Consider the following 23,871-nt stretch of genomic DNA (forward strand, 5'->3'; position numbering starts at 1 on the left):
CGCCGTCGCCGATCGTCACAAGGTGGACGTTTACATGAGCGCGACTAAAACTTTCACTTTCGTAAACAAACGTAAACAAACTGAACTGTTACGTGCGAAACTTAACACTTGACAATAGTGCGTAATCTCCGACGTTTTTGTATTTAATTTGAGGTCGTTTTGAATTCGTGAAAGTGATAATTTTAGTAATTACCATCCTACGTTTGCGGTGTTTTCCGCGACGGTCATTTGAAAATATCTCCGACGGATGACAGTGGACGCGAGGTGTGATTTCATTCAGTTTCTGCGGAATTTATTCGTGATATTTTTTTGTGGACGTTCGTTTATGTTTTGTGTTCTTTGTTAAGCGATATGGGCAAAGACTACGGTGAGTTTAATGTTTTTAGCCTTACTAATATTATTAAATGTTTTTCACGGCTAAACCGTTAAAATCGATTTTGATGATATTTATAATTGGCACATTTACATAAATAGTATATTAGAGCAGAATCTATTCTAAAGCCATACTGGAGGAGTACTGTTTACAAAAAAAGTAAAACAAAAAAACTAAAAATGAGGGTATAATCGCTAGTCATTTCACAACTAATAATAATTATAATTAACTTGTTCATAAATTATTGAAAATAAATTTGATTATTAAGCCTAAAAGCAATTTGATATAGCTAATATATTTTGAATTTTGAATAATATCTTATAAAAAAAACAATACATAATTTAAAAAGAAAAGGTTATGAAAGGACATGCATTTCTACCCTCATTTCTAACTTGTTTGTTAGTAAATGGTACTCCTCGAGTATGACTTTAGTACTTTGGGACGCATTTTTTTAATCCACTAATAGTGAATACGTGAATAAAGGAAGCGTGAATAAGAAGCTTTTACTGTTTTATAATAATTAAAGAAAAAACTGAGGCGGCTTTGCGCGCATCAAAAAATATTAGAAAAACAAAAAATATTAGAAAAGCATTTTAATATGATTACCTAATTTAACTGTAGCTAAAATAATAGATTACAAAAAATAGCACGTTTCCCGTGGTAAGTCCTTATCTTTAGGTGCCTAAATTGGTATAGTGTTTTTTTTCCTTGACACGATGAAAATAACCGAATTTCAACATGCAGTTATCTACTTACTAGCGGACGCCCGCGTCTTTTTCCGCCCTTAGACCTCCGTAATACGGCCCTATCGAAAAATCCTTTCTTAGCGGACACTTATTATCTATAAACTAACTCCCTGCCAAACTTCATCTTTGTAATTCGAGATTTCGTGATGAATGACCTTTCGCGTTTATTATATTTAGATTGCGAACGAAGCTTTAATTTTCTCTCATTAATATATTTTTTCCTTTAGCCCTTTTTAAGCCGCCAGAATATTACGTAGGTAGGAATACCTACTGTATTCTGGACTAGCAGTCGACTTGATCTATTTTTACAAATCCTGCGGGGACCATGAATTTATTTTCTTTAGCCTATACCCATGTCTTGCACCAATACTTTCATACTATGTTGCTCAATAGCTACTTCTATCTTCCAGTAAATGTCCCATTAAAATTAGTTCAGCCGTTCTAAAGGACAAACAAATAGACAGACAAAAATTGTAAAAAAGTTAGTTTGTGTTTTTGTATCGTGAAAATAACTATAAAGACCCGGGAAAATGTTAAGTACATAACATTTTCTCGGGCGTATAATCGAAACAAACAAGCAAATATTCAAACTCTAATACTAGTTATACTTACGATGTTGAGTATGTAACTCACGAGTCACGACCTACAACCAAAGATTTTCTACTATTAGATATGATACGTGCCTACTGCCTACAAAATCACCGCAAAAAGGCACACATGCACAATTATGTGTTATATATATTTACTTATCTTAGACACATATTTATTTCTTATAAATAGACATTATAAACCATATTTAAATATTATTTGTTTAAATAGCTTTCGTTGTTTACAATGCGACTAGGTAAACGAAATGAAGTAAGACAGTTAGCCACTTTTGTCCGACTCAGTTTCGACGAGGTAGTGACATATCTATAGTATAAAATCATTGCCCACGACTCACAACGCCAACTCCCCCACGAAGGGCTTAAAATAAGAATGTTGCAGTTGAATTAAAAAAATTGAACTTTTAATAGGTATAGCTGAGACTGAAGAAAGACTGTATTAGGAATGGGTACGACAAAAGAGCAACGGGGCGGGGATCGAGCTAATGAGGCTCAATAATACTCTAGTTTTCTATTTTAGGGCACACTACAATGATATTAAATACTGTTAGATGTGTTACTAGTGCATGAAAAGTGAGGCGCTCAAAAGAGGAAATTTATACACAACTCAATGTTAGTTGTGGTTAACAACGAACGTTATTTAAACAAATAATACCTAAGTATCGTCTACAATGTCGAGTAAAGTGTTCAAGAAGTGTATATGTATACTTAAATACCTATATAGGTAATGAAATTAAAGACAAAATTGACTATGTGTGCGCTCAGTGTTGTAGCCTATTATTAGGATCACTTTTTGTAGGGACGTAACCGATCTATAGTATAAAACTATCATTGGCACACTAAGATAAACACCGGGATTGTGTCACCCACGTTGTTTCGTTAAAGATATTAAAATGTGCCAAAAATCGAAAACTCATAAATTACTGAATTTATTTAATACGTTTTACCAAGAAATGAAATGTATCCACCAACAATGGTGGGTCTAACCCCTAGCCTGGCCTGGCCAGTGCAGTGGGCCGGTAAAATGGTCATTACAATATACTAGCTGACGCCGTGCGGTTTCACCCGCGTGGTCTCCGTTCCCGTAGGAAAACGGGGATAATATATAGCCTAAAGCCTTCCTCGATAAATGGGCTATCTAACACTGAAAGAATTTTTCAAATCAGACCAGTGGTTCCTGAGATTAGGGCGTTCAACCAAACAAACAAACTCTTCAGTATTGATTACGCTTAACCATAGCTGGGCATTAACTCGTTAATCCGTTAATCGTTAATTAACGAAGTTAACATTTTGATTAACGGATTAACTTTTAAGTTAACTTTTAATAATGTTAACGGACACGTTAACTTCCGTTAATATGCAGAAGTCCGTTAATCGTTAATTCAATGCCTACTATTTACCGCGCGACGCGAAAAACAGGTTCAAACAAGTAAGAAATGATTAATGATTATTTTTTTTAAAGAAATCAACAAATTACTACATTTATGTTAAATATATATAGATAAAATCAACAAAAAACAAATTATGGCACTTTTACCCAGTGCTCATCCTTATTTTCCAATGGTGATCTCACACAATGATATAAAAATGTAATATTACACAGTCATATTAACGGATTAACGATTAACGTTAACTTGCGTCAATTCTTCCGGAATGTAACGCTTTAACGTTTAACGAAGCTAACTTTTTTGTAGCGGATTAACGATTAACTATTTGATTAACGGTGCCCAGCTATGCGCTTAACAACAATACCGGGTGCCGAAGAATGACGCCAGAGAAAGAGCAATGCCCTTAAAGCTTAAGCATACTCGTATTGTGAACAATATCATTGATGGTGTTATTTGCTTCATAGAAACCAATAGGCAGTAAGCACCTGGTTCTCGGAACTGTAATTGGATTGTAATTTTCTCGTTAATCGGCTTTGCTTCGACCCGCGCTCCAGCCATTTATCCATGGAAAATGTTTTTCCATTTGTTGGCTTGTTGCTATTATTAACCCAACCTTTTCATGAAAAAAATGTTGATCATTAATCATTAATTATAAACTGCTTCTTCGTGATTTTTATTTTTGAGACTTTTAATTTTTGTAAAGAACTATAGCGTTGCTGGGAAATAACCAATTTCTTTTTAAATGTATGATTCATTCTGCCAGCAAACAATGTGAAGATGTGAAGACGTTTAATGTAAAATATTCACAATAATCTGTTAGTGTTATGTACTAACTAGGGTAGTCCTTAACTTTTGTTAAAGAATTCTTGGTATAACTGTTTTAAATATGACCAATATTCCCGTTTCCTGTAATTCTGTCATTCAGTTGGAAAGACAGTGTTAGGAATGGGTACGCCGGGTGACGACAATTACTCCAGCGTGCGAGGTTCGATATCATGATCATGAAGGGGAGGCTAGATTCATAGGCGTATATAAATGGGGGGGGGGGGGGGGGGGGGCGTTCTCCGTGCCGAGAGAACTTTCTCCTTTTTTCGTTACAAAGGCTTCCTCCATCCTCCATTTTCCTTAAAATACAGCATTAAGTCGTTTGAATTCAAATTTCTGCACAAAATTTACAAATTAAAGAATTCAACATACCCACACAACCCTACTGACGTGAATAATTATAACTACCGTCTGATGTTGGTATATGTAGTCAAGGAAAGACGAGCTGTCTAATGTAGGTTAATACCGAAGTACACACACACCGAAGTACAAACACAGTAGTCAGATTTTATGGAGCATTTGCACATTACGCAACTACGGCGATGACAAAAGTAAATATATGTGTGTATATACGTATGTTCTTCGATAGCTGCTAAACTATTCATCCGATTTTGATGATATAGAAGCAGTCTATTTTAACTAGTAAACCCTGATAATTCTCACTTTGATTTGGTAAGAAATTATTGTTAACGTGAGTTATCTAAATAACAAAAAATCGCGTAGGTATCTTTACCTTTACTTCCTGTCAAATTGAAAATCACCGCGCAAACCCATATCTTTATCAACATTCAACATCGAAATACCAAGATAAGCATAAAGTAGCGGACCAACCAAAATGCTACATTACATCTGAAAATCAACTCACACTAAGACGTATTTTATCAGTGAATACTCGTATATTACAAAATGCACTGCCAATAAAAAAGTGTCCATAGAAAATTGCACATTTACATATAACAACTAAATTATTTGTGCCTACCTAGTTATCTACTTCATGGTCATTATGTGAATAATTTGGAAACGTTTGTTATTAACGTGATTTGTGAATTAGAAGTGAACAGTGAACATGGGCTGCAGTGATTGCTGTGTGCCTCCGAAAGAGTCTAGTAAGTGTTCTGACTTCATCTTCACCGATTATTCAATTCACGTTGATACCTTTGTTGAACGACCTTGGCATTTACGAGTATGATTTTACTACTGTAAATTAATAGTCCTTCATACATTTTCTCGTCGGTTGCTACTTTCATGTAGTTTCTTTATGGACCAATCTGCTATATTTTATTCGTATAATTGAAGCTTGTTAGTCAATTAGGCACCGTCCTTCCAGGCCTTCATTAATTACTGTGTTCCTTTCAAACTGGCTAAATGGAGATGGTTATAAATATCTTGCGTCGTCGTCGATGGTTATAAATATGAATCGTCCCTAACTATGGGCCTGGTAAGAAGGCTCAGAGTCACACAGTGGGCGATGGAACGAGCTATGCTCGGAGTGTCTCTGCGTGATCGAATCAGAAATGAGGAGATCCGCAGAAGAACCAAAGTCACCGACATAGCTCAACGTGTCGTGAAGCTAAAGTGGCAATGGGCGGGGCACATAGTTCGAAGAGCCGATGGACGTTGGTGTCCCAAGGTTGCGGTTGCGACCGTTTGCAATAGACTAATAGACACTTTTTTAATTTATTAAATTATTTAATTATTATATTACTAGCGGACGCCCGCGACTTCGTCCGCGTAAATTTCGATGTCAACTTTACTACTACCCCTACCCTACCCTACTCCTACCCTACCCTACCCTACCCTACCCCTACCCTACCCTACCCCTACCCTACCACTACCCGAACCCTAACCCTACCCTACCCCAAACCTACCCCTACCCTACCCCTACCTTACCTACACCGTACCCCTACCCTCCCCGTACCCCTACCCTCCCCGTACCCTATCCCACTCGTACCCCTATCTCACGCCTATCCTACCACTTCCCTATCCTACCCGTACCTCTACCCTACCTTATAACTTCTCTATCTTACTCCTACCCTTAGCAAAATCGGTCCAGTCCTTCGAGAGTGGTGGTATGACCAAGGGAAATAGAGACTTCTATGCTAATAATAGAAAGACTTCTATGCTAAAGATGTAAAGTTCGTGTGGTTGTAGGAGGTAATCTCTGGATATACTGGACCGATTTGGAAAATTGTTTTACCAATAGAAAGCTACGTTATTTGCGAGTGTCAAAGGCTATGTTTGATCCCCATATTCACACGGGAACGGGAACTACGTAAATGAAAGCGCCGGGCGTCATATTTCTGCGTCTTTAGCGGAATTTCTGCGTCTTTTAGAAATTTTGTATTATCTCCGAAACTATTTAAGTAATTAACATACTGTAAAGGGCAAATCTTATCTCCATAATATCCTTGTGATTATTAAATAATTTATTTTAATAAGGATTAAAGTTTAGTTGTATAAATAATGACGTAAACCTAAGTATATAAAATTAATAATTTTTAAAACACAAAAGGTCTTATATCTGCTAATATATAGAAGATAGATATATGGTGTCGCGGACTTTTTTGTTGAACTTTTAAAGATACATAAAGTCTCCATACATTAATTTCAATTTTACGCAATAGTTAAGGCAGCGCATGCGAATAAGTCTGTTTAAGAGGATTTTCAGTCCGACCTGTATGACAAAAACTGTGATAACTCGGCTAATATATATGATACCAATATAAAATATAGCCTATAGCACTCCCCGATAATGTAGCATTCTACTGGTGAAAGAATTTTTAAAATCGGACCAGTAGTTCCGAAGATTACCCCATTTAAAAAATGTGACAAACTTACAAACTTACAAACTTTACCTCTTTATAATATTAGTATAGATATAGATTATATTCAAAGCTTCTAGTAGGATCTTACCAAATTTAGCTAGGCAGGGAGAACAACACGAGCGGAGAAGGGGGGAGTGTTAATCGATTGTCAAGAAATTTCTTAACCCTACGTTTTTTGGTCACAAGTCCAGGATTTTTTCAGAAGTTTTCTCTCTGGCACGCGATCCATGGAATGTTAAGATATTCGTCTCAATTTTAAACACTTTAAACTTGTCAGTTTACCTATTTCCTGGGTTTCAGAGTAATATAATTTGATGTTAGGATTCTAACTGCATTTATCTATTTATTTTCCAGGGGAGCCGATACGATACGACCCCGACTTCAACGGGCCGATCCACAACCGCTCCTGCACGGACATCCTATGGCTGATCATCTTCATCCTCTTCCTCGGAGCATGGGGCTACGTGGGATACTACAGTAAGAAAAACATTAAATTAAATCTATAATATAAAAATGAATCGCTAAATGTGCTGGTAAGCGCAAATCTCGAGAACGGCTGGACGGATTTAAATATTTTTTTTTTGATGTGAGGGGTAGGGTAGGGTAGGGTAGAGGTAGGGTAGGGTAGGGTAGAGGTAGGGGGGTAGGGTAGAAGTGCACATAAGTCAAAGCGAAGCTTGACAGGGTCCGCTAGTTTACCCGACTAGTTTCGAACCCTTAGTCATTAGTTGGTGAATTTTAATTGTTATCATGGATGGGTGCTGCCGTCAGGTGGAAACCACTTTTTCATTCGAAGTTCAGGGGCCCCGAACGTTATTTTTGTAAAAAAGATACAGGGCAAAGTCCAAGGTGTGGGTAGTAAAAAAAACTATACCTACAAAGAGACATAGGGTACCTTTCAATCAAACTAACAAACCAACAAACTCTTCAGCTTTATAATATTAGTATAGATTTTTTTGTCAAAAGGTATGACGAGAGGAAGCGTCGATAAGCTCTTAGCGCCCATTGATTCAAAAGGACGGCGGTGTGGACTGGACTCTGGTCTTGAGGACAAGAAGTATCTACTATTTTTCAACATCGCTAAGTGCTTGTCACCTGGAACTCCTATAACCGGTTGTCCTACAACACAAGTAAGTGTTCCATCGTTCATCATCATCAACCCATATTCGGCTCATTGCTGAGAATGAGGGGTTAGGCCTTAGTCCACCACGCTGGCCTAACGCGAATTGGCAGATTTTACACTTATAGTTAGTTAATTGAGAAAATTCTCAGGTATGCAGGTTTCCTTACGATGTTTTACCTTCACCGATTGACAAAGGTTGTCGCAGCGTCTTTCTTCCATAGTCCAATGTCGCATACTGACTTTCTTTGGTCATACACGAAGAGATGACACGCCCATAGAGAGACTTGTGGTGCAAGGAAGGTGGAGGACACAAGAGCACGTGGCAGGTCACGAATGCGCTGGACTGACCAAGTAAAACAGCTCTCCATGGATCGCTCCACGAATATGCTAGGAGAGCCACACTACGGGAGGAATGGCGACGGATAGTGAGGCTTACCACCGCACCCAAATGATGACCACGAACACACTGTCAAGAGTGTAACGACAAAGAAGAAGATTAACAAACGTGATATTTAGTTTCATAAAATGCACATAAATGAAAATTTAGAGGTGGTGGGATAAGGCTAAGGAAGATAGGTAGGTAGGTATATAGTGTAGCAAGTTCGTTGATGACACTCCCATGATATGCGGGTGACGGGGGGAAATCGTGCGTGCGCGGAAGTGAGGTGCATCAGTCGTGGGTTTTTCATTCACCACTACACCAGACCCGCGCGGAACATCGGGAGTGTTACGAACTAACTTGCCAAGCAAGCTCGATATGTGCTATCATCGCAATTTTGCCGCCCTAAAATTGAGCTTATTCAGTTTTTATGGTAACTGCTATTGTGTTTCAGGTGTGTGTACCACAATGCCCGGATCGAACGATACTGTTCACGAAGGAGTTGGAACAGAATCCCAGTTCGTTCGAACAACTGAAACCGAGAATGGTGTGCACCGAAGACGTGAACACCCAGAGCATGACACTCGCCCAAGCTAAGCAATACATTCAGGATGAAAAGTGCGCCAGCTTCGTGTTAGAGAGCCAACCAGGTACGTGATTGGTTAATGAAAATAACATGAATAGTTTAAAATACTAAAGCCTGTCCGCCATCTTGAATTTAAGTCACGTGACAATTTTTTCGTATCCCTGACAGCAACCCTTTCATTCGATATCCATATCATGGGTGTAGGTTTCAAACAGCCAGTCCGCCATCTTGGGGAGTCCGCCATATTGGATTTGTAATGACGTTTCATAGCTAGTTATCTAATGTCATCAGAACAGAGCATGTGCAAAATTTCACCCTAATCGAAGACCGGGAAGTGGTTCATATTGGGATTCCAAGTTATCTATACTTCTATATCTATATCTATATCTATACTAATATTATAAAGAGGTAAAGTTTGTAAGTTTGTCACATTTTTTAAATGGGGTAATCTTCGGAACTGCTGGTCCGATTTTAAAAATTCTTTCACCAGTAGAATGCTACATTATCGGGGAGTGCTATAGGCTATATTTTATATTGGTATCATATATATTAGCCGAGTTATCACAGTTTTTGTCATACAGGTCGGACTAAAAACCTTTTAAACAGACTTATTCGCATGCGCTGCCTTAACCATTGTGTAAAATTGAAATTAATGTATGGAGACTTTATGTATCTTTAAAAGTTCTACAAAAAAGTCCGCGACGCCATATATCTATCTTCTATATATTAGCAGATATAATACCTTTTGTGTTTTAAAAATTATTAATTTTATATACTTAGGTATACGTCATTATTTATACAACTTAACTTTAATCCTTATTAAAATAAATTATTTAATAATCACAAGGATATTATGGAGATAAGATTTGCCCTTTACAGTATGTTAATTACTTAAATAGTTTCGAAGATAATACAAAATTTCTAAAAGACGCAGAAATTCCGCTATATGACGCCCGGCGCTTTCATTTACGTAGTTCCCGTTCCCGTGTGAATATGGGGATCAAACATAGCCTATGACACTCGCAAATAACGTAGCTTTCTATTGGTAAAACAATTTTCCAAATCGGTCCAGTAGATCCAGAGATTACCTCCTACAACCACACGAACTTTACCTCTTTATATTATTAGCATAGAAGTCTCTATTTCTCTTGGTCATACCACCACTCTCGAAAGACTGGACCGATTTTGCTAAGGGTAGGAGTAAGGTAGAGAAGTTACAGGGTAAGGTAGGCTACGGGTAGGGACGCGTAGGGGTAGTGTAGGGGTAGGGTAGGTTTAGGGCCGGGTTTAGGGTATTGGTAGGGTAGGGGTATAGGTAGGGTAGCGGTAGGGTAGAGGTACGGGTAGGATATGGAAGTGGTAGGGTAGGGGTAGGATAGGCGTGAGATAGGGGTACGGGTGGGATAGGGGTAGGAAAGGGATAGTGTACGGGGAGGGTAGGGGTAGGATGGGGGTAGGGGTTTGATGGGGGTAGGGGTAAGATGGGGGTAGGGTGTAGGTAAGGTAGGGGTAGGGTAGGGGTAGGTTTGGGGTAGGGTAGGGGTAGGGTGGGGGTAGGGGTAGGGTAGGGGTTGGGTAGGGTAGGGTTGGGGTAGTGGTAGGGTAGGGGTAGGTAGGGTAGGGGTAGTAGTAAAGTTGACATCGAAATTTACGCGGACGAAGTCGCGGGCGTCCGCTAGTTCTTACATACAAATGAAGCGAATGAATAATAATTTATGCGTGTTGAAAATGTCAGACCTGCCATCCACTAACTTTGACGTTAGTTAGTTATCATCAAATCAATAGCAACTGTATTTTTCGTACTCCGTCCATTGATTACCAATGTCACAATGTCAACTGGGTAATATAATCAGCCTACTCATAAAGGTTTTACCTAATTAATTTTTCATGTTACACGATTTTGTATGTTCTTTCAACGGCCACAGTGAACAAACAATATGTACCAGTCAAAGTTGTACTTGCTACTGAATTTGTTTATAATGTAAAATATTGCGATATTTTAGTAGACCTTGATATCAGTTATCATCCTGTAGAGTATGTCGCACTATTTAAGGGTCACCTGTATTTTAAGATTACATGTAGATAGATACGCGTCATTTCTATTGTCAAGGTATTCATATTACTATGACAGACACTATCGATATATGACACTAATATAACAATATTCTGTGATTGACACCAAGAACCTAGCCGTTAGGATCCATGAAACTGTTTGTGTATAAATGTGTGTAATTGTTTGTGTTTGTACTAAAATTCCATTTGTTGTAAAAACGTGTGGCATGAGTGTGCCTTAGTATAATCGAATGCCATTAGAGAAAATGATCCCGCTACAGTGTTGTACCGCTGCATCGGGGACCTTTCGACCCTGCCATGCAAAGACACGGACCCACGGAGCAGAGATGGGGAGACCTGCGTACGCAATCCTAAAGACGCACAGAAATCGTTGTTCAATCGCGCGACAGCGCTCGACTCCTACGTGGGGTGGATAGCAGCGAGCTGGGTCACATTCTTCACGAGGAATGAACGAGAGACTCACGTCGTACGTAGTGGCACGGTCCCATATGCATGTTTCGTTTTTCATTAACCCAATTGGTTATCTAGCATGTGCACCGTGACCCTGTTTAACCCGTATGGAATTTGTATTGTGCAGTATGCGTTTGCATCTCATCGACGTTATAAAGGAGATGGTCCAACTCCAAAATTGTATGGAGCTCAGGTCCAATCATTGTACCCTAGCGGAAATAAGAGAAAATATATTTTTTTAACTATTTTTGATTATACAAATCTACGAATTTACTTTAATTCTTTCGAAATAATATTCATGATCTCCCAAGAATTGCAACACTAAGGGTAATAATGGCGGATAGATGACGTTTACAATGCATTAATCGATTTGACGTTTACTGTCAAATTGACATGTCATAGTTGCTCTATGGGCGCCATCTTGGTAAAATTCAAAAACTTGGGTTTTTATTTTATTTATTTCTTTTTTTTATTTAGTTTGATTTATTCATTTTAATAAATTTTAATAAGATCCTTGTATTTTTTAAATTTTAATGATATGGGGTACAAGAGTGAACCTGAAATGGACCATATCCAGTGTATGCCTGTATTTGAAGGTTTCTATATCGAAATTCAAAACTAAAGTAACCTTGAACGGTATCGAAATTTGCAAACTCGTGCTAGTAAGAATGCCCATGCTCTTCATTATATGTATGTATTGATACTGATACTAACCCTATTATAATAGGATAGGCCTTTGCTCCGGTCCAGAGGAGAGAGTTCTTTATCAAGTACCCGTAGTCTACATCGGCCTCTTCATTTGTGAGTCTTGTGGAGGGGACACGTGAACTATATTTTATACCTAACAGTTTCGTATAATCTACAAAAATTGACTAGAACGATAAACCTATCTACTAGTTGGAGTAGAATAATAGGTACATTAACGTAAAATATATTTTTTATACTTTGTTTCTTTCTAATTACAAAGAAAGGGGTATATTGTCCTAAGGTTTTAAAATGGATGTCGTATTTAAATACTTAATAATAGGTGTGCGAACAATAAATATAAAAATTACACATTTACAATTACGAATTTCCAAAAAAAAAATGTTAGATCCAGATACCACTAATTACTTATGTATCGAATTCTAATAATACGTAACTGCTAATCTACGATGCAGCTGTGTAAAAATCAATTCCTTCGTTGTCAATCAAATAACATAAGGAGAGCCCAAGAGGGCATTTTTTGGATTCACTCGATCGCAATTCGCACATCACATAAGGGAGGATACCCATGTAGTTTACCTCCTCCTCCTTCAATATGCATTTATTGTAGGTATATTTAGGAAAACTTAAAAAAAATGCTAATTAGAAATACCTACGGCCTACTATACTACTACTAGTACTATTTGACGGCCTCCGTGGCGCATTGGTATGCGCGGTGGATTTAATGACGGAGGTCCTGGGTTCGATCCCCGGCTGGGCCGATTGAGGTTTTCTTAATTGGTCCAGGTCTAGCTGGTGGGAGGCTGCGGCCGAGGCTAGCGATTTAGCGTTCCGGTACGATGTCGTGTAGAAACCGAAAGGAGTGTGGATTTTCATCCTCCTCTTACCAAGTTAGTCCGCTTCCATCTTAGATTACATCATCACTTACCATCAGGTGAGATTGTAGTCAAGGGCTAACTTGTAAAGAATAAAAAAAAAACCTACTCAAAAAAAAGTTTATAACCTCTAATCGACCATATCTTATCCCCCCTTACGCTCGAGTGAATCAGCAAATTAGCCTTATGGGCTCTCCTACCAAAACATACGCTATAAGTCACGAACTAACTAATCCATGCTTGGTACACGACACAGTGTTGGGTCGGTGCTTTGTTAACGTCACCGCTGCTATGGAGGTGTTGCGTGACGTCACGAACGGTACGCTTGACACGATGGAGGAAAGCGAGGTGCTCGAACAACTCACCAACTTGCTTAGATTCAACCAGGTAGAGTATAATCCAATGATTAGAATCCAGTCGAGCACATTTTCATTAAAGTCCAATCAAATTAGCCAAAAAATATAATAAATCTCGTGCAAACTTGAAAACTTAAGTGGAAGACTTTACGTAGGTATACCTGCTTATTTTATTACCAGTTTAAGCTGATTTGACTGGGCTACTTTCTTTACTTTTTGTAAATAATACTTGCATGTACTGTACCTTATTAGATAATAATTTTCTCAATATTAGATAATAATTTTCACATTGCGGTTTTAATTATAAAAATATCAGATTTTAATTTTATTTTTGTGTTTATCTACAGCGGTTAATATTTCTATATATATATACCTAACCTTTTCTAGTTTAGATACCTTGTTATCGACTATTAGAATACCTATTTAAAAATATTTCTTTCTATGAATTTTTAAAGTTACCTACTAGATTAGAATATGCACGTATTCTAATATTAGAATATTAGAATTTTTATATTATTCTAATATTAAAATTCTAGTAAGTTGGTAGTTATTGCATTTTTAGTGGTTGTAGAATATGGAAATCAAGTAGGATTACTACGAAAGAAAATTACGTGATTTGGTACCTATTTAAATGCTCTATTTTATTCGATAGGTACTAGGTAGATACTAGTTGAAGAAACTGGTAGGTTCTGATTTCCAGTCATAGTCAAACTATGAAACATTGAGTTATTCTTTCTTTCGAGAAATTCTTAGTAGCAACCCAAAGTTGGAATGTAATGATTCAAAACCTTTGGAGCAGCATGGTGGATCTAAGCTCAAAGAAAGAAATTTCATATACTCAGTAATCGAACCTAGGACCTAATCGTAAGTGATGAATAAGGGACAAAACTCATTACAACGCCTCGGACACGGACCGCCTCCGTATCGCCTCGCCTTCAGTATTCTTTGTATGAAACTCCATAGAAACACACATAATATGACACGGTAAGTACGTGTCATAATATGAAACGCCTCGCCTCGGGAGAAGCTTACCGCGCTTACGCCCGTTCCCAATAACCTGTCTATCTATATACGCATGTTATTGAGAAAGGCTGTTAATTTAAAGGGCACAAGAGCTGACGTAAGCTCGCCGGGATGGTGAGGCGATACGAAGTGGGTCCGTGTTCGAGGTGATATTATGAGTTTTGAGCATTTTAATGTTATTTGTAATATGCGTGCAGTTGTCGTCGCAAATAGTCCAAGACCTGGTCCAGTCGCGCTGGTACATGGCGGGCGCGCTAGTGGGGGTGGTGGTGTTGTGCTTTATCTACATCCTGCTGCTGCGGTGGGTCATCACGCCCGTCGTGTGGCTGTCTATCGCCGGACTGTTCGCTCTCATGGGGTTTGGTGAGCATTATATAATGTTACAAGTTCCTCTATTACAGGTGGTATTAACATTCATTATTTATTTTATTGGGGAGGGGAGGTATCAGTTATGGTATAAGAGGGTATTTGATGACTTGAGCTTTGTTGTTTGTTAGGCAGCGTAGACACCGTCACGCTGCCAGTCGCGTTAGTGATTTTGTGCAATGATGTTTTGTGGTGTAAATATTATAATGACACTTTTATTTTAGCCAAAAAAACCTGAGAAATGCAACAAATCCAAACAAATATAGGTAGTTTTTACGAAAATAAACGTTTTTTTGTAACTTATTCTGTAAAATACTGTATTTTCTTGATGCGTACTATATTTTTATAGGTACCAAAATCTGAACAATACTACACATTTCTCAAAAAATTTTGGCAACCCTAATTATTAGGGAACTCGTCTTACGTTTTCCTTTTATTCTTTCAGCTCTCTACTTGTGTTATAAGAACTACGAGTACTACAAAGCGAACCCCGTCGGTCTGTACCAAACAACTAACTTGAAGGGATACGCGCAGTCCATCTTCGCCAAACACGAAACCTGGCTAGCCATTCTCATTGCGTTGGCTGTGGTGTTTGTAATATTATTACTGGTAGTAATATTCCTGCGAAGTCGGATAACTATTGCTATAGCACTCATCCGTGAAGGAAGCAAGTAAGTTTTTTAATTAAAACTTATAGGCGGAGAGCCAGTGACTGCTAGACCCTCGTCATTGTATAAAAGCTAAAAGTTTGTCAGCTCATGCTCCTCCTACAGATGACTACCGTAACCATCTATAGAGTTTGGACCGCGGTGGCTGTGGGAGATGACAGGTTTCAAGGATCCAGACCTTCAACCACCATATAAGTATACTTATAGTATAATCAGTGGCGTGCACTTCATACATGCATAAAAGTACTGCATAAGAGTTATCTTCTTAGTGCTTATTAAATATAGAATTTTCCAGTTTGCTTCATTTTTCACTAGTGCATACCCTGATCGACAACCTGCACGCCACTGAGAATATTTTTTTATTAACATAATATGGGAAATGATATCCCCATTCGCCAGTCTTCATGGCGACCCTTCGCTAGACACCCTTGAAGTTCGAAGGGCTGCTGCGAAGTTAAGTGACTGGCGACTGGGAATATAATTTCTCATATTATGCCGAGGAAAACATAAAAAAATTACTTAGACTGTTGAGGGTCTGGATCCTTAAAACCTGCTACCTCCCAAAGCTACCACGGTTCAAACTCCATAAATTGGCTACCGTACCTACCTATGGTAGGAGCACGAGCTGACAAACTTTCAGCTTTAGTAAAATGACGAAGGTCTGGGGTTGACGGGCCCTTAATCTATAATAATTAATTTTGCTTACAGTAGATACGATGCTATGACATTTCGGAAAATTGTGTTAAGCTAATACAATATTTTATTTTGTATGCACGGTGGATTCACAAGACGGAGGTCCTGGCTTCGGTTCCCGGGTGGGCCGATTAAGGTTTTCTTAATTGGTCCAGGTCTGGCTGGTGTGAGGCTTCGGCCGTGGCTAGTTACCACCCTAAAGACAAACCGCCAAGCGATTTAGCGATCCAGTACGATGTCGAGTAGAAATGAATAGGATGGGGATTTTCATCCTACACCTAACATGTTAGGCCGCTTCCATCTTAGATCGCATCATCATTTACCATCAGGTGAGATTGCAGTCAAGGACTAACTTGTGAATAATAAAAAGAAATTACCTACCTGTCATACTCACTCCTACTGTATCTTTTCAGAATGGGAATATTGGTCATATTTAAAAGATATAGCAAATAACTCTTTGAAAAATTCATTACTTTAAATACCTATCTGTATTTATTTCTTAATTTTGTAAGTAATAAAAGTAATGTTTGTTGCAGAGCCGTTACCGCCATCAAATCCACAATATTGTTTCCAATATTCCCGTGGATCTTCCAATGCGCTGTCATTGCTTATGGAGTACTGGTCCTGATGTTCTTGTTGTCCATCGGCGATTCGGCGTTCCGCGTTGTGAACATGCGGAACGATACAGATTGTGACTGCGGCGGCCTGTATAAGGAGGTAGGCATTCTAAATTCAAAAATTCATTTATTTCAAGTAGGCTCAGTTTACAAGCACTTTTGATACGTCATCAACCCATATTCAGCTCACTGTTAAGCTCGAGTCTCCTCTCAGAAAGAGAGTGGTAAGGTAAGGCCAATAGTCCACTACGCTGGCCCAATGCGGATTGGCAGACTTCACACACGCAGAGAATTAAGATAATTCTCTGGTATGCAGGTTTCCTCACACTGTTTTTCCTTCACCGTTTGAGACTCGTGATATTTAATTTCTTAAAATGCACACAACTGAAAAGTTGGAGGTGCATGCCCCTGACCGGATTCGAACCCACACCCTCCGGAATCGGAGGCAGAGGTCATGCCCACTGGGCTATCACAGCAGTTTTTTGTTACGTCAGTTGATTTACCCATTTTGTTTTTATAAATGTTAAAATGCTAAAAGTACTGTAAACCTTTTCAGGAAGGGGACTCGTGCGATCCAATAAAATTCTTTCAGAAATGTCATGATACCAGTTCTGTTGGTACGATTTTGCCGTGCCGATTGGCTTCCTGTCACTTCACCGGGATCGAAAATCAAAATAACGTAATCTATATGCACCGTATGTATGATGTTTCAACAAATCTGTAGCTTATGTGTACAGTAGAAGTTCCTTATTCACGCTTCATTTATTCGCGGACTAAAAATTTCAAACCAAATTCCTTTATTCGCTGCTAAATATTTATTTATTTGCGGATCCGATTGTGTAAATGACGTAAAATCTGTAAATATTGTCGAATTTGCGAAGTGGAAGGTTTAATTAAGGACGAATGTTATGATTTGTAGAAAATTGTTCTTATATGAAACGAAGTTTTATTTTTAAGAGGAAAATTGAATGTCATTGCTGAATACTAGTTTGGATTGAACTTCTACTGCCAAACGAGAAAATATACTAAGTTATTTAAACCCTTGCCTAAACATGAATAAATAACTAATCAATATTGCCAAAAATATAACGCCATGACATACAGGGTGTTGCGGATTTCCCATAACTTCAAGGTGTTGACAAGTTTACTTACGCCCGAAATTAATAATCAATCCTAATCCGTTTTTTCCCGTCTAAGATCGATATTTCAATCCATTTCTTATATAAAGCATGCCAATAAGCGATCCTCGAATCGAGTTTGCAATCTTAAAAATCAATCTATCATTGGGAGGACGGATCACAGATTAGAGATGGCCTCTGTATGAAAATGTAAATTTTTGCGTGTCAATAACCTATCCGACCATTTTAACATATCCATAGATTGGTGTAAACAAAACGAACTTCTGTACTCAAACTACAAAAACGTCAGATCAAGTTGTCAAAAATTTTCCGTTCCATTTTCGGTAGTGCGTTCTTCGTGTAGTGTGTATTTGATATAAAATAAATTTTTTACGTGTTTTGAAATGTAAAGTCATATTTAGCTTAAAACATATTTCAAGTAGGTATTCCGTTTTTAATTTAAAGATTTGTTACATTTATAAAACGTTGAATAAAAAGTATTATTGAATTAGGCACTGTGCTAAGAACGGAACGACAAGGAGGGAAAAGATCGCTTGCGATCCGTCAGAAAAACATATTTAGATTGCAGAGTTTTAATATTGGCACGAAGATTAGAGATCAATCGGGCGATTGGCAACAATCTAAGATTTATTTGAATCTTAGATTGGAGATACATTATTAATTTCGGGCGTTAAAGGATTTGAACTGTATAACTACCTATTTCTTTTAACTAAAACAAATACTATTCGAACTTTTATGTTTTCATACAGTTATTAAAATAATTACGACTATTTGTAATATTCATCTATTCTTGCATTTTAAAATACGTAATGGTATATATAGATACTGCAAATGGCACTCGCATTTAACTAGTAAGCTACTTCATGATATTAATCAATGAATAAGTTTGACTAGGTAATAATATAAGGATGCGCTTTATGGGACACAATTTAAGATGTATGTACAATACAATACAACGAAAATATTCATTTAGGAAACACATGTTCCATAGCCATTATTAATAAACTTTCCTTGAAGGATATAAACCCTAGAGTTATGGAAAATACTTCCGAGCAACCTGTGTATGTATATCTATGACATTTTCATGGCACATTTGCGGAATACAGAGCTTTTACTGTACTTAAAATTCATGCCCAAGTTTGATTTAGTCTCTATTGTTATTGAGTATTTAGTAATTAGTTTCATTTTATAAAAATTGTGTTGGTACATTTATTCATTATTTGATTATTATATTTTATTTTTGTGACACTTTTATATTTGACATTTAAAAATTTAAAATATAATTTCTGAACATAGGTACCTTCACAATTTAAGTTTAATTTAATTGCTATTGACTTTTTTTTAATTTTTTTTTTTAGTTTTTAATAAATTGTTGTACGCCAGAAATGGTCAAATGCATAATTATCTGCATATTCTCAACAAATCTATACTAATAATATAAAGTTGAAGAGTTTGTTTGTTTGATTGAACGCGCTAATCTCAAGAACTACTGGTCCGATTTTAAAAATTCTTTCAGTGTTAGATAGCCCATTTATCGAGGAAGGCTATATATTATCCCCGTATTCCTACGGGAACGGGAACCACGCGGATGAAACCGCGCGGCGTCAGCTAGTAAATGAATATGTTACTTAAAGGTAATTGTTATAATAATTGTTTACAGTGGTCAACTTGTTAGGCTTTTTCTGGGCGATGTTTTTCATTAGTGGAGTGGCGGACATGATGTTGGCGAGTACATTTTCCACTTGGTATTGGACTTTCCACAAGAATGATTTGCCCTTCTTCACTCTTACATCAGGAATTTATAGAACGCTCCGGTGAGTATCGCAACTGAATGTTTTAATTAATTGATAGAATGTTTGACGGCTTCCGTGGCGCAGCGGTATGCGGGGTGGATTTACATGACGGAGGTCCTGGGTTCGATCCCCGGCTGGGCGGATTGAGATTTTCTTTATTGGTCCAGGTCTGGCTGGTGAGGTTCGGCCATCGCTAGTTACCACCCTACCGATAAAGACTTACCGCCAAGCGATTTAGCGTTCCGGTACGATGTCGTGTAGAAACCGCAAGGGGTATGGATTCTCCTCCACCTAACAAGTTAGTCCGCTTCCATCTTAGATTGCATAGTCAAGGGCTAACTTGTAAGGAAGAAAAAAAAATACTCTAAAGGCTATTCCTGTCTCACCTTGTTTCATCATCATCATTAACAACCCATATTCGGCTCACTATTGAGCACGAGTCTCCTCTCAGAATGAGAGGGGTTAAGCCTTAGTCCACAACGCTGGCCTAATGCGGATTTTTTTTTTGTGGATTTCAGCTACCACTTGGGTACTGTGGCCTTCGGAGCGTTAATAATTGCAATAGTCAGAGTTATTCGAGTCATCCTGGAGTACATCGACCACAAAGTCAAGAAGTTCGACAATCCGTTTACGAGATGCATATTGTGTTGCTGCAAATGCTTTTTCTGGTGCTTGGAGAGTTTCCTGAAGTTCATAAATAAAAACGCGTACATAATGTGCGCTGTGCACGGGAAGAACTTCTGCAGGAGCGCTAATGACGCGTTTTCTTTGGTCATGAGGAATATTCTTCGAGTCGTCGTATTGGACAAGGTAAGTGGCTAAAATGAGATGGTCTAAAATTGTAAGGAGCCTTGGAGCAGTCAATGTACCATGGCGGAAATAAAAGAAAATGAAATTTTCGACTATTTCCGAATATACAAATCTACGAATTTACTTTAATTCTTTCGAAATAACATTCATTCTCTCCCAAGAAATGCAACATCTACGGGTAACAATGGCGGATTGATAACGCAATAGTCGTTTTGACGTTTGCTGTCAAATTTCATGTCGCGTCATGTCGCTAGTTGCTTGGGCGCCATCTTGTTAAAAACTCAAAAACTTGGGTTTTAACTTTATTTATTTCTTTTTATTTACTTACATTTATTCACTTGTTTAAATTTTAACAAATACCCTATACTTTTTAAATTCTTATGATACGGGGTAGGTACAAGAGTGAACCTGAAACCATCCATCTGAAACCTGAGACCATCTCCTTTCAAGATCTTCAGTTGTAATCTCAGACTAATTAGATATGAACATGCCTCGCTAGACGTTACTTTTCTGTCAAAGTATATGATCAACGATTTAATGCGATTATAAAACTTGTCTTTATAGAATCGCTGTTTCATAGTTGTAATCGTTTTCGTCGGTTCTCTAATGAATTGAAACAGTTGTGCAGTAGTGCCACTAGATGGCGCTGTTCCAATTTCTTATAAATTCGCGTTTACGGTTTCGCGATCGTCACAGTATGAAAACATTGAAAACTCCCACTGGTGGTAACTAGTCATGGCCGAAAGCTCCCACCAGCCCGACCAATTAACCTCAATCAGCCCAGCCGGTGATCGAACCCAGGACCTCCGTCTTGTAAATCCACCGCGCATACCACTGCGCCCCGGAGGACGTCGTTTTTGCGCTGCAAGGCGTAACACTAGACCACTATAAACATTCGCGTTGTGTAAAACTGAAAACTCGTCTAAATGTCTAAATCAAGTCTAAAGTATATGTAATCTTGTTGGGATAACGTTTTTAGAAATACTTCTCTTGTTTTAGGTGGCAGACTTCATATTCTTCCTCTCGAAAGTGTTGATCTCCGTGGGAGTAGGTTTCGCCGTGTACTACCTCCTCGAGTGGAACTACGTGTACGAGGTGACGAAGGGCGAGCGCCTGCACTACAACTACGTGCCCGCGGTCATCCTGAGCGTCGCCACTTACCTCATCTGCACCATATTCTTCAACGTCTACTCGATGGCTGTGGATACACTGTTCCTATGTTTCTGTAAGTTTGAACATAATTTGCAGTATGCCTAAGATGCTTTAACGACAAAGGCGTGCAAAAATTCACTGTCTACCCTAAGGACCCAATGAACCTGGATTAAAGAAGGAAATATGCATTTTGTGAAAGTACCTTGGTCAAAAAACTTGTACACGCCATTTGTTAACTACATATCGCGTGAAGGGAAAAGACGTATTGTAGACTAATAGCGACTGAATCGAAAATATCGCTTTTTCTTTTATTGCGATGGGATGAAAGTGAGAGCGATATGTTCGACCCGCCGCCTTTTTGTCGACAATACGAACCCATGCGACGACGTCACCCAGGTCCGACAAAATACTCTCTACGTACGCAATTGCACGTTGTAGAGTCAACATCTCCTGAGGATGCTCCGGTTTCGGGGTGAAACGTACGTAGAGAGTATTTTGTCGGACCTGGGTGACGTCGTAGCATGGGTTCGTCGACTTTTCGCGGATGATAGCAAAATAAATAAATCATTATATAATAACGACTGTACATGTTTCAGAAGATTTATCTTTCGATTTGTTTCAGTGGAAGACTGCGAGAGAAATGACGGCTCGCCGGAGAAACCGTATTTCATGTCGAAGAACTTAATGAAAATCCTCGGCAAGAGAAACAAAAAAATAACGTAAATTCAATAAAAACTGCCAAAGAGATAGTTTTAAGGAAGTCAGTTTACAGTAATGAAGGTGTTGTGACAAATTGTTCAATTCATTTATGATGTTTGATATTGTAGTGTTTTTAATAACTTTTTACGAGTAACAATAATAATTATAATCGATCGACGTATAGACTCCGGCAAGTAAGTTGAACCAAAATGACAGCTGTCTGCACAGGTACTTATAATCAAATGTGTTAGAACCGTGCTCCGTGGTTGCTCTGTATAATAAAAATGCCAAATATGTAATTCACAATTTCATACACTGTAACATTTTTTTTGGAGGTTCGAGTCTCAATGGAGACGCCCTTAGAGAGTCATTTCGCCCATCTACTCTGCTTCGGCCTTAGGGCCTTCGGGCCTCACTAAGCGATGCCTCTATGTTCGCCCAAACCCCCTGATGACGCCGCTGAGGTCCCAATAAGGAGCCTATGGCACTTACACACAAAAAACAACAAAAACGTGTTGCTATGGTTATGTGACATCTCTTACCGTACGTCACTAACACCCAAAAATTTATTACTACGCATAGTTCAACTTACAGGCCGCTTACTATATTAATTACTATAGAGTTACTTATAGACTATAGTTATATATTCAATTCGGTGACATGCAAAACGTCATATAGAATTACACCTACCTACTTAGTCTGTGATTTAAAATAAAGATATAGAGAAAAAACATCTGCGTCTCGGGACGCTCGATAGAAGTGATAACTAAATCTGCTGCCATATGCGTGAGAAAAAGGGAAGCCAGACAGAGTAACGCGTTACGTTACGAAGCGGTTTTGCCCTCCCATATAAAGTTATCACTCCAAAAATAATGAAGAATTAATAATAATGTTTTGAATACTAAAAGAGGCTATTTAACACAGAAAAAATAATGTGGGACACAGAAATTTACATAAATCCAACAGAATATGGAGATTCGAATGTTCTAAATGTTGCCATTATCCCCATAATAAAGTGTAACCTTGTGTTATCGTCCATATTCTGTGGTTTTACCAGCCAGTGTGTGTGTGTGTACCCTTAATAAAAAATTAAGGTGCATCCACACAGCCCAGCGGCTTTATTACAAGAAAACGTAAATTGTATTACGACTACCGCATGGTCTGTGAGGATCCACCTTTATGTTGCAAATAAACAAAAGCAAAGCCAAATAATTTATATAGATTTTAGTCATAAACAGGTTACGATAATAATAAATACTTATGAGAGTTTTTGAAGTAATTTATTCGTAAGTTGTGATGTTTGTATTCATGTATTTTTTAAGATTTTATTGTGGGTGATGATATGATTGTTAATGATATTTATTTTACGTGTGCCAAGGAAGTACCTACTGAGAGAAAATATTATCTCATTTTCTAAGTATTATACAATTACATACCTATCTTTATATATTTATTTTCTGATTAGGTATACGTTGTCATTTATGACTGCACCTACCTACTTAATTGTATTTTATTCAATAAAATTTTCAATTTTTAGAGGCAGTTTTATTTAAGTACTGATTCACTTCAAAGGTCGAAGAGAAAGTTTGTTGTAAAATGGTT

General features: G+C 38.0%; 1 protein-coding gene across 2 annotated transcripts; it reads left to right on the forward strand.

The window, feature by feature from the left end:
* On the forward strand, positions 1-23,805 carry LOC112053274 (choline transporter-like 2). Of its 2 annotated transcripts, none has more exons than XM_024092655.2 (13): positions 1-367; positions 7,117-7,239; positions 7,729-7,892; positions 8,719-8,914; positions 11,184-11,389; positions 14,530-14,695; positions 15,144-15,369; positions 16,596-16,776; positions 17,233-17,371; positions 19,476-19,629; positions 20,127-20,418; positions 21,418-21,643; positions 22,193-23,805. In XM_024092655.2, exons 1-13 carry the CDS (start codon positions 352-354, stop codon positions 22,291-22,293), a joined length of 2,190 nt encoding a protein of 729 aa, XP_023948423.2. In that variant the 5' UTR covers positions 1-351; the 3' UTR covers positions 22,294-23,805. The 2 variants fall into 2 exon arrangements, with proteins under 2 accessions (XP_023948423.2, XP_052747500.1); XM_052891540.1 differs by lacking the exon at positions 11,184-11,389 and adding an exon at positions 13,210-13,340.
* The last annotated feature ends 66 nt before the right edge of the window (positions 23,806-23,871 follow it).

Source organism: Bicyclus anynana, chromosome 4 (genome assembly GCF_947172395.1).
Source record: "Bicyclus anynana chromosome 4, ilBicAnyn1.1, whole genome shotgun sequence".
In the NCBI taxonomy this organism is placed as follows: domain Eukaryota; kingdom Metazoa; phylum Arthropoda; class Insecta; order Lepidoptera; family Nymphalidae; genus Bicyclus; species Bicyclus anynana.

Bases quoted from the DNA above. Each gene is read 5' to 3' on its own strand.
- LOC112053274 (XM_024092655.2), top strand. The intron at 16,777-17,232 runs GTAGGCATTCTA...AAACCTTTTCAG, and splicing joins GCGGCGGCCTGTATAAGGAG to GAAGGGGACTCGTGCGATCC. The intron at 19,630-20,126 runs GTGAGTATCGCA...TGTGGATTTCAG, and splicing joins GGAATTTATAGAACGCTCCG to CTACCACTTGGGTACTGTGG.